Here is a 16571-nt window from a genome sequence, read left to right as displayed (position 1 = left end):
CTTCAATATCTTGAACTAATAAACGAGAAGCTCATGAAAATGTGATTGGAAAAATGATTGGACTCCTCTAGGTGGTGAAAAGAAGTGAGTTGTATGTTAAGACCTCTTCATGAATTTATGGGTCTAAAATTTCAATTTTGATGTTGTTACGTGGTTTTTTCTTTATTTAAGCTGTGAATATTAGATGTCCAGTAATTTTTTATTTTAAACTGAGAAGGGTCAGGTTCTCTTTATGTATAACTGTTTTTGCTTTCCCCAGTAACACTTTATATTCTTCTTAGATCCCTTAGAAACCATTTTGTTGCCATTGTAAAGCAATATAACTATTTTTTTCATGACATGACTTTTGGTTAGTCTTAGAAAAATAAAGTTTTGCGAGGGAAATGCTTTTGGGTTGAAGTTGTGAACTTGTATATTTATATTCTAGAAAGAAAGTTTAAAAGTATTCGAAAATCCTACCCCACTTAATGTTCAGTTATTTTAATACTCATTCAAGTATTAAATAAATACTATGTTTCAAATTTAAGGAGGTTTCACGGCCGCGAGAACGCGAAGCGCGGGCAAATTTCACTAGTTAACTTAAAGTAACAAACATTTTACAGTACCGAAAGAGCATATAAACAATATCATTGGTATTTGCGACATTCCGTTCAAAAGCATAGATTATTATAATATTAGTTAGTGTAAACAGTTGTAAAGTAACTATATCGCGTCAATTTCAGAGTATTCAACATTAACGTGCTATTATACTATTGTGGAAATGTTCAAACGAAGGTGCTTGTAAGTTGTAACTAACGTAGTCAATGGCATCAACTTGGAATCAACAGAAGAAGGTAAAAGGTGGTAGGCCAACCAACAATTGTACGGGAAAATGGAGGATTACCAACAAGGTTGCATTGTGACGGAGTAATAAGTACTTTTTTTAATCTGAAATTTTGAAGTCAAATCTTATGAGTAGGAAATCCTCTTTGTTAGAGAATACTTTACTGTTAAATACTTCATCCGTGTCAATTTATGTGAAGCTATTTTTTTTAGTCTGTGTAAAAAAGAATGATCTCTTTTCATATTTGAAAATAATTTATCTTTATGCATTAATTTATAGCCACACAAAATATATGTGCCCTATTTTACACCACAAATTCAAAAAATTTCTTTTTTTTAAAATTCATGTCTTTTTAAATAGGTTCACATAAATTGAAATAGAGGCAGTATGAGATTTTTCAGCACATATTCAAATTTAGTGTGTCCGAATATAAATAAAATACGTTGGTAGAAAATAAAAAAGAAATGAAGGATAACAAAACTGAAAATTTAGAAACTCAGCCGACCACGAGAGGCTCCCTCGTAACGTATACACGCAAACACAAGTGGGTTTCCGTTTTCCCACCGTTGTATTTGTATGCATCAACAGTAGGGTTGTGAAATACGTGGACCACATTTGAAATGGATTAAAATAGATTAGAGTAGTAAACATATTACTTTATAATTTGCTCAAATTTGTTTGGATCAGTTTTTTCCTTTTCTATATCTTGCGGTAATGATTCCTCTGCATTACGACCATTATAATAGTGTTGTCCATAGATAGAATTGTTTTTTTGGATTTAACTTGACTTCCGAGGCTACGGAGGAGGGTTTTGGGACGAAATTTACTTTGGATGATAAGGTGTGAGATTGATACCAACTCTCGCTCCTAGAGCCAAAATTTGATTGGTGTGATCAAGATTAATATGGACTAAATAATAAGGTATATATAATCGCCTAACTCAGACATATTATTTATTTATTTATTTATTCTATTATTTATTTAACCATCAAGCAACTGATAAATATTTTTATTTTATCACCGTAACTGTATTTTATCTTAACCAAAAGGAGTCAGATTGACCCACTCTTTTAGCTATGCGGGGAAGTGCATCACTAGCAATTTTTAAATATATCTAAGAAGTATATTAAAAAATAATGGCTGCACAAATGTTGCCTTTTCTCTTTTTCCTGCCGCGCGCTACAATTTATTCTTCTCCCAATTGCAGTAGTTGAAGAAAAAGAGTCAGTATTGATTGCATTTTCTCTTTTTTAAAAATAAGTAAGTTTTCTTATTTAACTTTTGATGCTTGATAAGTAAACATAAAATATATCTTAAAGTATTTATAAAAAATCTAGGCAAATACCACGAAGGTGGGAGTAGGTGTAGGAGTGCTGGGTTGGGGTGGGTTCAATGAGTCGGTGGATGAAAAGAAATAAAATGCCACTTCTACGCCAAATACTTATTCGATACTTTTATTAGAAAAATTATTTTCCTTATTTTCAAGAAGCTTATTTTACTAAAAGAAAATACGAAAAAGTTTAAAAACATTTTGAAAAAAATATTTTCTTCCATACCAAACACGCTCCAACTAGAGTCTCTATTACTTTATTATTTTATTTCAAACTCATCCCTTGGGAAGAAGCATACTGGGTCAAATCACAAGCACTATTTTGGTCAAAGTTGTACCCTTGATTGAGAGTAGGGTTGACGGAGACTAAACTATTGTGCCTGTTTATTTTCTAACTCAATTTATTGTTGTTGCAAGGAAATAAAAGTTAGTGTCTTGAAGTTTGAATAAAAAAATTGATCTTCGAAATATAGTATCTTAAAATTTGAGGTGTAAAAGGGAAATAGGTATTTGCCGCTTTTTAAAATAATTTTTACATGCATTGCAAAAGCTGATTATATTTTAAATGATAGCCCTAAATGAGGCTTTTTCTCCCATTTCCCCAAATGTGCTAACTTGAATTTTATCCAAATTGTCCCGCCAATAAATATATGACCGACTCAACCCCTTGATATTGGATGAGTTATATTTTCGTGGGTTATATTTGAGACACATAATCACAACAAGTAGTAATTTAGCATTGAAATTTAAAAATAAAAAATTAATTCAAATTAATTGATCCTTGTTTGAAAGAAGTTATTTAAAATACTTGTCATGCATATATACCAGTAAGATACAACTATTATAGTAAATAAAATATTAGGCATCTGGATAATATTTGACTTGAACTTGAAAAAAAAAACATGTATATAAAAATTAACTTTTTTAGAAAAAAAAACATGTATATAAACATGAACTTTTTTAGAAAAAGAGTTAAATATTCCTTTCGTCCTAAATTATTTGTCACATTTCGCTTCTTAATAATCAATTTAACAGATCTTTGGAGTTAAATAATTCTAAATTAATTCAATATTTTAAAATTAAAATTTAGATATTTGAAAACTATACGAAATTTACTATAAGTTGCAGTATCTCTCATATTAATATTATGAAAAAATACATCTTAAAATATTAATCAAAGTTTACGTAATTTGACTATCGAGAAACAAAACATTACGGTATTTTGGGAAGGGGAATTAGTCCCTCCGCTCCCTTTTAGTTGTTCACTATATTAAAAAAAAAATACTTTAACTTGTTCACATTAGCATATCAAGAGAATGACAATTTTTTTTTCTTATTTTATGCTTAACATTAATCACTCATTTTTAAATCTATTATAATTATACACAAATTAATATGAATATTATTATAAAATATATACTTCATTTAACATACCTTCAAATTACATAATCAAAATGTAAATATTTGTTATTGATGAATATTGAAATAGGAGTGTCCCCATCAAACCCACAGCAGCCAGAGCCATTAAGTAGGGTCCATCCCTTTTTTTTTCTTTTTTCCATCCCTTGGTTTCCGCGTTAAACAAACCAAGCAGCTCATGAAGAAAACAACAACAACGAAAAAGCACTGAAAAATTAAAGAATCATTCTTCAATTTTTATTTTTCTTCCAATTCTATCAAATCAGGTAAAATATTCACGCGTTTATTTCTCTCTATATATATTCTTACAAAATTGTATTGTTTTTCCTCCATACAATTTTTCATTTCATTTGCTTCTTCTTTTTGCCTTTTATTGTTTTGTTTAGATCTCTCTTCAATTATGGCTTCGAAACGCATATTGAAAGAGTTGAAGGACCTCCAGAAAGATCCTCCTACCTCTTGCAGCGCCGGTATACATACCTTCCTTCTTCTTCTTAATAATTTTTTTTTCATGCTTTGATTACAGAATACTCCCTCCGTCTCAATTTATGTGCCATCTTTTGACTCGACACAAAGTTTAACAATAAAAGAATTGAAATTTGTGGTCTATCAAACCTGACTATAAATCTAAAGAGGAATTTTAAAGTTAAATGTTATAGATTTGTAGAGCCTCTAATTTTAGAGAGTTTTAATTTATAAAGATTAGTTATATAGTATTGATATGGAATAAACCTGAATAGAATGGGTTGAATAAAAAGGATTCATATAGCCGTCCCCAACTAGTTCGGTTGATTGTTAGTATATGTTTGTTTTCATGTATCCATCCCTGTGTAACTACTCTTTCATCTCAATGCACATGGATCTGTCGTCGTATATATCTATCTAATCTTACATCTATAATACAATCAAGATTTTTTTTTGCTTTCTGAAAAGGTGAATATACAAAGATTCCATGCTTTTTATGTCTTGTTATGATGCTTTATTTTTCGTATGGCGCATTTGTGATATGGATGTTTGTTCCCAGCTAAAGTAGTTTAGGTAACTAGCCTGCATGAATTGTTTTGCACAAGTCATTTGATCATGAATTGTTTAAAATATGATGTTTTGTAGAAATTATACGATCAAACTAATGATAAATTCAGAACTGGAATGGGTTTATGCCTTTATTGATTCATACTAATTGCATTTGTTCTATATGTAGTCTTTATATAATGCAGTGGGTTTATATGTATACATATTTGTTTTTCACATAATATTTTGCTAGAGTATACAAGATTGAGTTATGATTTATGACTAGTATACCAATTGTTGAATAATGATTTCTTTGTCAAGTGTAAATTATTGAATATTTTGATGCAACATGTCTAACAAACATGTGTATGGTGTTATCGGGTTATGTTGATTTTTTTTTTCCTTATAAAAAAAAAATCCATAAAAGAGGAAGTATCATGTAAGTCACATAATTTGTTCTATGTTGTAGTGTTCTCTGTCGAATATATCCTTTTTTCTGAAAATGTGATACTTTAAACTAAACAGTTTAATCTCCCAATTTTGGCCATCCACCTTATATCTTGTGGTGATAACAATCGTAAGTTACCAATCGGAGTTTTGGTTTAGCGTCAATGGCAGTATTCTTGTTGCCATCAGCCTGTCATGAGATCAACTAATACCGAAGCGTGAGGTTGTCGGATTTGTAGCTTTATTTAGAGGATCACTTGTGATGTGTATTATTGTGTCTGTGTGTCAATGTAGTATCTTGTGGTTGCTAGTTGAAGTATTTGTAACATGTAAATTTAGTTCAATAAGCCATCTTTCATCAGTCAGTTGCATTCAATCTCCAAAAGAGCTACTTCTGACTCCATGGATCTAAGACCTCTAGTCTCTATTTCACTCCTTATGGCATCTGATTCCTTTATGGATATTAGCTCTTCTATCTTGTGCAGAGCTAAGATATTTTAGCAGAACGCACTCTCTGATTTTAATGGAGATATTAAAGCTTTTCTAGTGGTTTTGGTTTGCCCATCATCTAGGCTTTTTGTAGGTTACCCTTTTAATAATATTTTCAAACACGGAGTACTTGTGGCACGATAAAGGTTTTAGGCATGTGAAGGTTTTGTTTAATTGTTTCTCTTGGCAGAACTTATGCAATGACTTGATTAATTTGGCCACTGATGTGATGTGTTGGTGGATGATATAGAATGTTATTTCATCATGCACTCTGTTCACTCCTCCAAGTTTTTCTACTGTTGATTCCTAATGTCATCTAGTCTGTTTTATGAAGATGTTTTTTGGGATCTTTTTATTTGAATCCAAGCCTTGTGATAATAGATAGTTCCTGTCAAGGTGTCCTGCATATGTTTCTTTGCCTATGTTGTGATTCCATTAAGTCTGTTGTACTTCCATCTAGTTTTCCTGAGATTTGATTTTGTCGCCAGTTGGTTTCCAACTTCCTTATAAGTCTTAAGGGTAGGGTATCTTAGCAATTATATGAACATGTTCTCGCATCTATTGTAAAAGGCATAAGCTATGTCATTTATCTTTTTTTTTTTTTTTTTTTTTTAACTTACTAAACTTTTTGTGCCATGTTACAGGCCCTGTCGGAGAGGACATGTTTCACTGGCAAGCTACAATAATGGGCCCTCCAGATAGTCCGTACGCGGGGGGTGTATTTTTAGTCACTATTCATTTTCCTCCAGATTATCCATTTAAACCTCCTAAGGTATGAGATGGTTGCAAAATTTCTTTTGTGAGTTGATGTCTCCCTTGATTGAAATTTGTGATATTAGGGGATACCGTTCTTTCTACTTTTGTTGGAGCATAATGTTGGATTGTTGAAATTCTTTTAATTTAGCTTTGGATGAATATATTAAAAGCTGGTAATTTGGTGCATACTTTTGGGCCATTGGAGCCTATAGGAGAAGTTAGTCTCGTGGTTGACTGATTATGTGTCGCTAACGGAACCTTTACTGCATTTACTTATTTTAAGATTCTTAATTACACCTGTCACATTAATTGAGATTTCATGATTTCAAAATTGATTAGTCACCTTGTTGCGGTTTAGAATATAGAAAAGAATGCATAAGTAGATAGGAGCTGTGATGTGTTTTTACATGTTTTTTCTTTGATATTTTTGGTGTCGGATATGATGATCAAAGCGGACCTCATGCTTCATTCTTATCGATTGTAGACTTAGGCTAGCTGAATTTTTGTTGAGAGTTATGTATGGGAACTCCAGATAAATATCTCATATATAAATGCCCTGAGAAACAGTAGGATCTTCGACGCGGTACCTGTGTTGGTGGGAGGTAGCAAGTACCTCGTGAAATTAGTCGAGGTGTGCTCAAGCTGGTCCGGTCACCACGGTTATAAAAAAAAGAAAAAGGAACAATAGGATCTTCTGGGTTTTGCCTAACATCTTTTTACTAAATATTAGCCAGTAAAGTAAGCAACACAGAGAGGGAGGCTTAAGATGATCATTTTGGGCTTCAGTACATCTTGTACTGAATATCTCATTCTGGGTGTGCATTGTTGTTTATACTTTTAGCTTGTAAATTGTATTGTCCTAGTAGATATGGATGTCTTACATTTTGTGGTTAAATCTTTGCAGGTTGCCTTTAGGACAAAAGTTTTCCATCCAAATATTAATAGCAATGGCAGTATATGCTTGGACATATTGAAGGAGCAGTGGAGCCCTGCCTTGACTGTTTCCAAGGTAGAATCTTAACCTAGTGGTTTGTCTTTTAAAATAATAGGAGCAAATAAACAAACTTAGGTAAGTCGTTTGACTGCCATGGTATGATAAGAGTCCTTTTAATCAAATATAAGCGTCTTTAGCTAATTATACATATCTGAAGGATAGGAAAAAAATTCACTAACTGATTAAAAGACGAAAAAATTAATTGGAATTATAGATAATAGTTATTCTAGGTGTGGCCTAGTGATGAAGTAGGTTGAGAACTATGAGGTCCCACGTTCAAGTCCCAACTAAGGCAAAAACACTAGGTGATTTCTTCTCATCTGTCCCAGCCTTGGTGTACGGAGTTACCCGGTAGTCCGGTACTCGTGTTGGTGGGCAAGCTGGCCCAGACACCACAGTTATCGAAAATATAGTTATTGCTTTGGCTGTTGCCGAGTAATGGTGGAAACAGTTCAATACTATCTACAAAAGCCCTTCAGCTGGAGTGCTAAGAATCTATTCCTATTTTAGTTGTTTCCATGGAATTATGCTTTTCTTCAAAATGGGATCTTGCAATGTTTGACTTTCACAAAGTATGTTACATGTATATGTTTCTTAAGGTGGGAAATCTTTCTGTCTTACCTTCAGGTTTTGCTTTCAATCTGCTCACTCTTGACGGATCCAAACCCTGATGACCCCCTGGTACCTGAGATTGCTCATATGTACAAAACAGACAGGGCTAAATACGAATCAACTGCCCGGAGTTGGACCCAGAAGTACTCCATGGGTTAAATGTTAAAACATTTCCTATGAGCGTTTGAATTTATGTATAAAGATTGAATTTGTCTGTCCTCTGCCTTCCATCAACGTAAGTGTAGAATAGCATTAAACAATGCCTCTGGAGGAAAGACATGATTTGAATTTGTTTATATAGATACCAATATTTGAAGAAATCTGGGAAGTGTTTATTTACCTGGTTTAGGATTGTAACATTTGGTTTCAACAATCTATTTCATATAAAACTGTTCGCTACTTGATGTCTTCATAAATTCGATACTGTCTTCATTATTTTGGATTTACCTATTTGGAGTTTTAGAAGTTTGAATTGAAACATATGACGAGCTGCCGCTGTTTTATTCTTAAAATATCAGCCAATCATAAATCTAATTTTGCATTCGAGAATCCTGGAGCTAGACTAAATATGACATTACCATTATTTAATGACTTGGCAATGATTCCAATCTACATTGAGCCCCCTCCCAGGACAGGAAACAACTTCTTTGCTAGACAAATAAATTTAGACTCTAACTTAATTGCAAAAGCTAATTCAGGATGCGACAATCATCCATGTGTGGGACATTTAACACATCCGTTGCGAACCCGAGACTGGATATATGAAGCATGAACAACATAACATGTAGATCTAATACAAAAATCGAGACGGATCTGGCCCAATTTGGAGGATGATAAAGTTGGCATCTCGGGGGACCATCCAACCATGAATGGTATGGTGAAACATGCATATGTAGCAGGGCTATACAGTCTACAGGCTCATCCATTCAAAATCATTTTTGTTGGATATATTCTCACCACTTTTCTTTAAAATTTACCTTTGCATTTAGGACCACAGTCAAAAGAGAACGATTTGTGCTGCTACTTGGGACATTTATGATCTTTTCTTTGGGGTTTGAGTATACACAACTTGCCTATTTCTCCTATATACACTGGCCATTTAAAGGCAATTTTAATCCATATATCTGAGTCCCTTGCGCCTTGCTCATTCCTTATGAAGACACAATACAGGTTGTTTGATGCATAATCATATGCAGAAAAAATTAAAAATTAAAAATATATAAAATAACATATATGTTTTGAACCCGTTGACTCTAGCTACTGGAGTTGTCTCGGATGAACGGTACTAATTTGTAAAATAAGCTCTTAATTTATCTGATTGCTTTGTGATTCTTTTGATAAATGAAGAGGTGCTAAATGCTTAGCAAGAGAGACTTTCATAGTTCCATTTTATTTGAAAGAGATAAGGGTCAAAAACTGTATTTTCATTTGTTTTTTTTGAGTTTAAATCCTAAACTGTAATCGAGAAAGTTGAGAAAAGCTACCTAAGTATCACTATCTAGTTTGCAAACACACCTCAAATTATTCTTGAATGGCATGTGATCTACACTCTCCATTTTATATAAAAATATTGCCAAGTGTTGTCCACGTGGATAAATAATGTCACAATGGCACCTACATGGAAATTTTAAAAAAAAGACAATTAATTTAAAAAACAAACTGAAAAATAATAATTTTTGTAAAAAAATATCAAAAATTATAGAAAATAAAAAAATAGTTTAAAAAATGGAAAAGTTATTTTTTTTAAAAATAAATAAGAAAACTGATTATTTAGTTTTCACTTTTTAAAAAAAATAATCAACTTTTCCATTTTTTTTTCTTCTGATTTTCTAAATTTTTTGATATTTTTTTAGAAAAATTATTATTTTTTTGAGATTTTTTTAAAAAAAATCCAGATTTGTATTTTAAAAAATGCTGATTTTTTTAAAAAAAAAAATAATGCAGTTTTTTTAATAAAAAAAATTCATTTTTTTTATAAAAAAATATTATTTTTTAATTTCCATGCAGGTGCCACCATAGCATTACTTATGCCATGTGGACAATTTTTTTGAGAAAATTTTAGCTTCACTTGCCTTTTGGAGAGTGAGTTCACACATTTAGTTCAGGTGTGTTTTGCAAACTAGATAGTGATAGTTTAGGTAGTTTTCTCAACCTTATGATAGTTTAGGTATGAAACTAAAAAAAAAGGTGATAGTTATGGTTTGTTTTTGACCCTTATCTCTATTTGAAATGAAGCCTCAAATTTGCCTCATCTCTAGGAATGATAAAGGTACTATTTTTTCTTAAAGGTAAAATGAAAGTAGACTCTCAAACTAGACAAAAATTGAAGCATAATTTTATCACACTAATAATATCATTTTAACAATGTTTACCTCGAAAATGGGTAATAAGTTAAATTTGTAAATGAGGCAAAGGATATGTGGTACTTTGATCTATACTTTGAGGAACAAAGGAAATCGAATCTATTTGGTTTATTAATAGCTTAAGCAAATAGTGAGCTGATACGTTAGAAGCCGAGCTAAGATGTTTTTATCTATGTATTTGAGACAAGTTTATATATATATATATATATATATATATATATATATATATATATATATATATATGCGTTAGATGCAATACTGAATAAAGAGATTTGTTGAACTGTTCCAGCTATAACCGGACTAAAATCTGAAGAACACTAGGCAAGAGAAATTTTATAATATATTTGAAGTACAAAGCTCTTGGATCAAAAAAGTCAACCCCTCAAAGTGAGGGAATGACCCCTATTTATAGTTTTCCTCTATGGGCCTTCTATACATCATGGGCCCCCTCTTAGGATAAAGCAAACCTAATATGGATAAGGTTAGGTCGTACGGTCTGACACCCGTACGACCGTCAGAAACAGGTGGCAGATTCCCGCACGTGGCGGACGAATAACTGATTAGCCGGACCAACGGCCACGATCAAAATGGTCACGAAGAAACCGGGCTAACGGCCACGGCTGATTTTGCTCTATTCGAACCGGGCAAACGGCCACAATCAACTCGGATATATAAAGATCGGACACCGGACCAACCACGATAAGGAGTTATCTCCGGATACAAACGAAATCATGCAAAGCTTCTTTGGATCAGACATTACCGTTCGTTCTCTCCCTTTTACCAATCCCGAGTTGCACCGAACAAACTTCACCCGATTTTTACCGTATACAGATAGTCCCCACACTTTCCGGACCGAGATCATATCGGAGGAACGGGAAGTGGATGAATCGTGCAACCGGGGATCACATTGGCTCGTTCTTATCTTTTCCTTTTGGCGGGAACAGTTGTCACCTCCTTCTGCCATCTGCCACGTGTCGTACCCGGCGGTCCAAGCTGCGCGCCGCCGTTACGTGCGTCCCTTCAAATCACGTCCTCATTTATTACGGGACACGTGGCGCTCGCCGATTGGTCAGGACTTTTAACCGCCCAGTCCCATGCGTGCATATATAACTTTCCATGTGCTTCCTTCTTCATTTTACTTTCTCCATTTCCACCATCTTTACTTCAAATTCCTTCACTCCATCTCTGTTCTTCATTTCATCTTTTCTAACTTCTTTTTCATCGTTGATTCTATTATCTCATCACCCATATTTGCCACCTAAACTCTGCTCGCAAGAAAACCGTTCTACTCAAGTGTTGCTCGTTATTTCATTTTTCCATTTGTGCTCCATTTTATTTGCTTCACTGTCTCCATCTTCTTACCTTCATCCCTTTATCAAATTTTCAAACTCCCACCCGTCACAAATGTCTGCCAATACAGAAACCACGTCCCAGGATATTCCCTCGGTTTCCTCCACGGGCCGAGCGAAGTGTCTCGGCGAAGGGAAGAACGTGGCCGAGCCAACAAACTTTGGATATTGTGCCGATCAAACCCAACTTCAACAAAGAGTTTGAACGGAGAAAAACCTTCTCTGGTCTCGGACGAGAGGATACGACGTAAGACGATATCCCTCTTCCATCACCGAGGATAGGCTCGATCGAAGTCCGAGCCGGCCCCATGGATGGGACAATCGTCCGGTACAAGTGTTTGCCCCTGGCCCGGATGAATCAATCACCGACTACCGGGAAGGCTTCTTATACGTTTATACTTATCCTTTCACGCTCAAGTTTGAACCTGAAATTGATCCGGTCATATTAGAGATGTGCCGGACATACAATGTGACTCTCGCGCAAATTGGTCCGATAATCTGGAGGACCGTCGCTTGCCTCCGGTTCTTTGCGCAGGCCACCGCCACAATCATTCACGATGGCACATATCGATCCGCCTTATTCCCCAAGACGGTTCGGGGAGGCGTAATAAAATTAGCTAAACGGGGCCGGAATCCGATCTTCTCAAAGATGGACGAAGATAGAGATCGGGGCTGGCTAGAGCGCTTCGTCCGGGTGAGGACCTCGGATATTATTCCGGAGGAGTTCATGCCCTTCCCGGAAAAATGGAACGACAACCGTAAGTTTCTCGATCCCACTTCGTTAATTTATTCTCGTTTTCCTTAATTTTATCCCTCGTGCTGACGTTCCCCTTTTTCTTCTCAATAGCCGTGGCGTGGATACCCCCGGTCATCCCACATATGAACGAGTGGGTTGAAGCACTCCTTGATCGGCATACGCACGAAGAGTTGACATGGGGAATCTTGGCTCGCGGCCGATGGATTGCCCAAAATCATGGTAACGCCACTTTCGGTTCGGTCATTACGTACCATCCGTCCTTCTTTAATTTGAACGCTATCCATAACCCCTTCCATTTTAGGTTTACCGAAGGGTTCGGTGCAACCTAGGCCCGGGACTGTAAGGGAGCAGGCTGTACCGACACCGGCATTCGACTTGGCCGGGTCATCCAGAATTATTGCTGCTGCCCAAAAATGAAGGAAACCCTCGGATAAGGGAGACAAACCAAGAAAGAAGGCAAGGCGCGTCGTCCGGTCTCTGAGGGATGAAGATGAATCCGACGAGATCATTCGTAGGGTCGGTGTGGCTCCTACCTTTGAGTCGGTCCCGGAGGAGGAAACTGCTGTTCCACCAGCTTCAACCGAGGAAAGGCCCTCCACTTCGGCTCAGCTACCAAAGTGGAAGAAGAAATACTTCATCCAACACCTCTTAGGTCTATTGAGTTTGTTGATATGACAGGTGAAGAGTCTTCCGAGGAGATTCCCCTTTAAAGACCACGAAGATCTGGACCTGAGCCGACTGCTAGAACGGGGACAACAGTCGAGTCTGCACGGGACATTGAGGCACCAGAAGATACGAGCTCATTGCCTGCCGAGGACCCCATCACCGGGTTTGAAGCCTCCACTTCTGCCGAGGGTGCCGGTGCTATTCCAACCACACCCACTGCTCCTAGGCCGGATAATCTAGATGAGATGTGTCACACCCTAATTTTTGTTAGGGCGTGATGGGCACCCGACCCTTACCTAGGGCCGAGCGAACCCTCTGACTCTCGTGGCACTCATAATCATATTGGGCCCTCATAGCATAACATGAGTACATAATGAAAGCTTTTCGAAACAACCTTTTTTTCATCCTTTTCAAATCAAGTAAGACACGTGATCGTATAAGGCCCGTAGAATAATGCATCACAATACATCGGCCATGGAGCCGCTTACAAAATCGACATACTACATACACGATACGTCGCAAAGTCTCTAACATAGAACATGAAACCATATCATAATGCTCGACTCGTACGCACTCCGAGAAAATGGAGCTCGCCAATCCCGCCGGAACATCTTCTCGCAAATATCTTCAACTCATCCGGTGTACTGCGCGCATGAACGCAGCGTCCACAAGAAGGGACGTCGGTACAAGCAACGTGCGAGTATGTAAGGCATGAGTAAAACATTTTAGAGGATACAAAGCATGAGTAGTAACAAGACGAAAACATAGGGCATTTCATGAGATAAAGAGTAACCCGCACATCCGAATGCCCTTTTAAAAGCGAACCATGCCACGCTTAGTGCCGCGGAACGTGCGACCCGATCCATATATGTATTATATTCTTTGCGGAACGTGCAGCCCGATCCATATAGTATATTCTTTAGCGGAACGTGCGGCCCGATCCATATATATGTAATAAAAGAGTAACTCGTACATCCGAGTGCCTTTTAGGCGGAACCATACATGCTTAGTGCCGCGGAACGTGCGGCCCGATCCATATATATATATATATATATATATATATATATATATATATATATATATTATATTGCTGCGGAACGTGCGACCGATCCATATATAATATAATAATGCCGAACGTACGGCCCGATCCATATAATATATTCTTTGCGAACGTGCGGCCGATCCATAACCACATATCCCGCGTCCGGCATCCCGCGTCCGGGACGGTATCATGTCATATTATGCCAACTGATCAGGTGGTTACGCGTATATAACGCTCTCGCCCTTTTCCCATATTCCCCATATACATATACATATATCATATTCATATATCATATTCATATATCATATAAGTAGCATGCATGAGAGCCCAAAGAAAGTCATGTATCTATCGGAGTGACGTATGGTCGGTAGTCTCCGATTGTATTATGGAATAATCATGGTCGCTGTGTCTCACCTTGAAGGAACGATTATTATAAGGTGAGACTGTCAATGAAGAATAACTTCACGAGGAAACGTAAAACAGGATCATAAGGCATCAATTCATATACTTTAGAATCTGTAGAAATAGTCATCATTCATGAATAAAATTGAGAAATCAAGAAATAGCTCAACATTCTCATATCGCCATTGAAATCATAGACTTGGGACCTTTAAACATGGATTCATCATCATCATATTCATCGTAGGAAAATATTCTCATTTTTGACATCATCGTTGTCATGGTAAAACATATCCATCGTTGTTGTCATGGAAGCTTACGGAGTCATAATCCTCCGTTTTGGAAAGATACAGACATTTTAGAATTCTTTCAAGAATAGGTTGTTAGGACCAACAAAGGAAAGTCGCGGGGCCCACGGACGAGCGTCAACCCAATCCGGGCCCGCCTATGAAAGTTAAAGATTATTACTCGTTATAGAGACTTCTACGAACGTTTCATAGCAATCCGAGACCGTATGTGGAAGTTACGGTCGTTCGTAGTTTCGGACTCGTTTTAGGAACAAAATTCTTTTGAAAGCAAAAGTCTTGAAACAATAAAGTTATGGAAACATTTATGAAATCATAATCCAAGAATCATGCCTTTGAAAGAAAGGGACGAGCCTTAACATACCTTGGACGCTCCCTAGGCTAATCCAAACTTATGCCTTGGCTTCTCACGATCTACAATCACGACATTAGATATCAACCATTAGCCATAGGCACTTAAGAATCCGATTTCAAACTAACACTTTGTCTACGGAAATTTGGGCGCATTTCCCCTATAAATCCATCAACCCCGAGAATTCAACTCGGCCAAAACAATCATCAACAACAACCATACCAACCATCATATAAACAACAAGAACAATTTATTCCAAACGCATTCTAACATTGGCGATTCTTCTCTACACAATTCGACAACATTTCATTTATATTCAAATAAACTACATACGATCAATTCAATACCAATGCTCACATATTCAATTACTAATCCGCAACCATTCAAGTATGATTTAAGAACATTCCAAGCAACCTATACAATATTCAAAACAACCCAAACCATAGGCCATTCCACCCGAAACCTTCCAACTTATATTAAGAATACCAATAACACATTTTCTCCTTCCAAATTCATAAACTATATCAACAATTCCATACGTTAGCATTATCATTTCCATCAACACAAGAAATCACATTACAACCACATTAGCTTTCAAAACAGCCCACACGATTTACAACTCCATTTAAACCATTACACCTTCATTTTATATTATAGAATTCATCACAACAACAACTAGAATACTAACTAACATTAATTCATTTTTTCCTACACCATGGCAGCCCACTCACGGCCACACACACCACACACAACATTCCATGATTTTCATCCATTTCCATACGCTACAACACATCCAAAACATCCATGAAATATATAAAGGAGGATTGAATCTTACCTTCCACTTAACTTCTTCCTCGGCTAGAATTGGCGAAGTGCGACAACAAACGGTTTTCTTGTTCCAACAACTACTCCACGTCGACGAGGGCCTTCCAATTAGTAGAGAAACAAGGAGAAAAAAAATTTTCATAATCAAAGTCTAGGGAAATTTGTGTTCGGCCAAAATTTCATAGCCGACCCTCTCCTTTCTCTCGTTTTTTTCCATCACTCATGAATCTTCTAAAATTGGAAGGATGAATTATGTCTTATTTAGTACCACACACATATATATATATATATACAAGGGGTGGCCGGTTGTGCCCCCTTTATTTTTCTCAACTTTTTCTTCAATTTTCTAGAAATTTCCTTAAGTAGTCAAAGATGAAATCTTGTCTTGCATGGTCTTAAATTTTATACATATACTCACACATGGCCCCTCACAATTATGAAATGAACACATGGCCTCCTTGATGGCTTGAAACAATTGGCCAACATATAGGTGGGGCCCACGGCCACCTTGGCCTTTTGGCCATTTCTTGAAATATTTGTTTCCACTCTTAGCCCTTAATTTTTTCTTATTCCAAATTTATCCTTAACGCTCCATGCCAACAAAAGGAATATGCAACTTATGCATTTTTAAC

At 36.2% G+C, this 16571-nt stretch overlaps 1 protein-coding gene across 2 annotated transcripts; it reads left to right on the top strand.

Moving 5' to 3' along the window:
* The first annotated feature begins 3698 nt into the window (after positions 1 to 3698).
* LOC132053522 (ubiquitin-conjugating enzyme E2 28-like) lies at positions 3699 to 8316 on the top strand. Of its 2 annotated transcripts, XM_059445594.1 has the most exons (5): positions 3699 to 3838; positions 3959 to 4042; positions 6164 to 6291; positions 7180 to 7284; positions 7897 to 8316. In XM_059445594.1, exons 2-5 carry the CDS (start codon positions 3973 to 3975, stop codon positions 8038 to 8040), a joined length of 447 nt encoding a protein of 148 aa, XP_059301577.1. In that variant the 5' UTR covers positions 3699 to 3838; positions 3959 to 3972; the 3' UTR covers positions 8041 to 8316. The 2 variants fall into 2 exon arrangements, with proteins under 2 accessions (XP_059301577.1, XP_059301576.1); XM_059445593.1 differs by lacking the exon at positions 3699 to 3838 and having other exon boundaries at positions 3884 to 4042.
* Positions 8317 to 16571: the final 8255 nt, after the last annotated feature.

The sequence above is a fragment of the Lycium ferocissimum genome, chromosome 4 (assembly GCF_029784015.1).
Source record: "Lycium ferocissimum isolate CSIRO_LF1 chromosome 4, AGI_CSIRO_Lferr_CH_V1, whole genome shotgun sequence".
In the NCBI taxonomy this organism is placed as follows: Eukaryota; Viridiplantae; Streptophyta; class Magnoliopsida; order Solanales; family Solanaceae; genus Lycium; species Lycium ferocissimum.
Note: the sequence above shows the minus strand (reverse complement) of the source record. Positions and strands in the feature narration are given on the sequence as shown.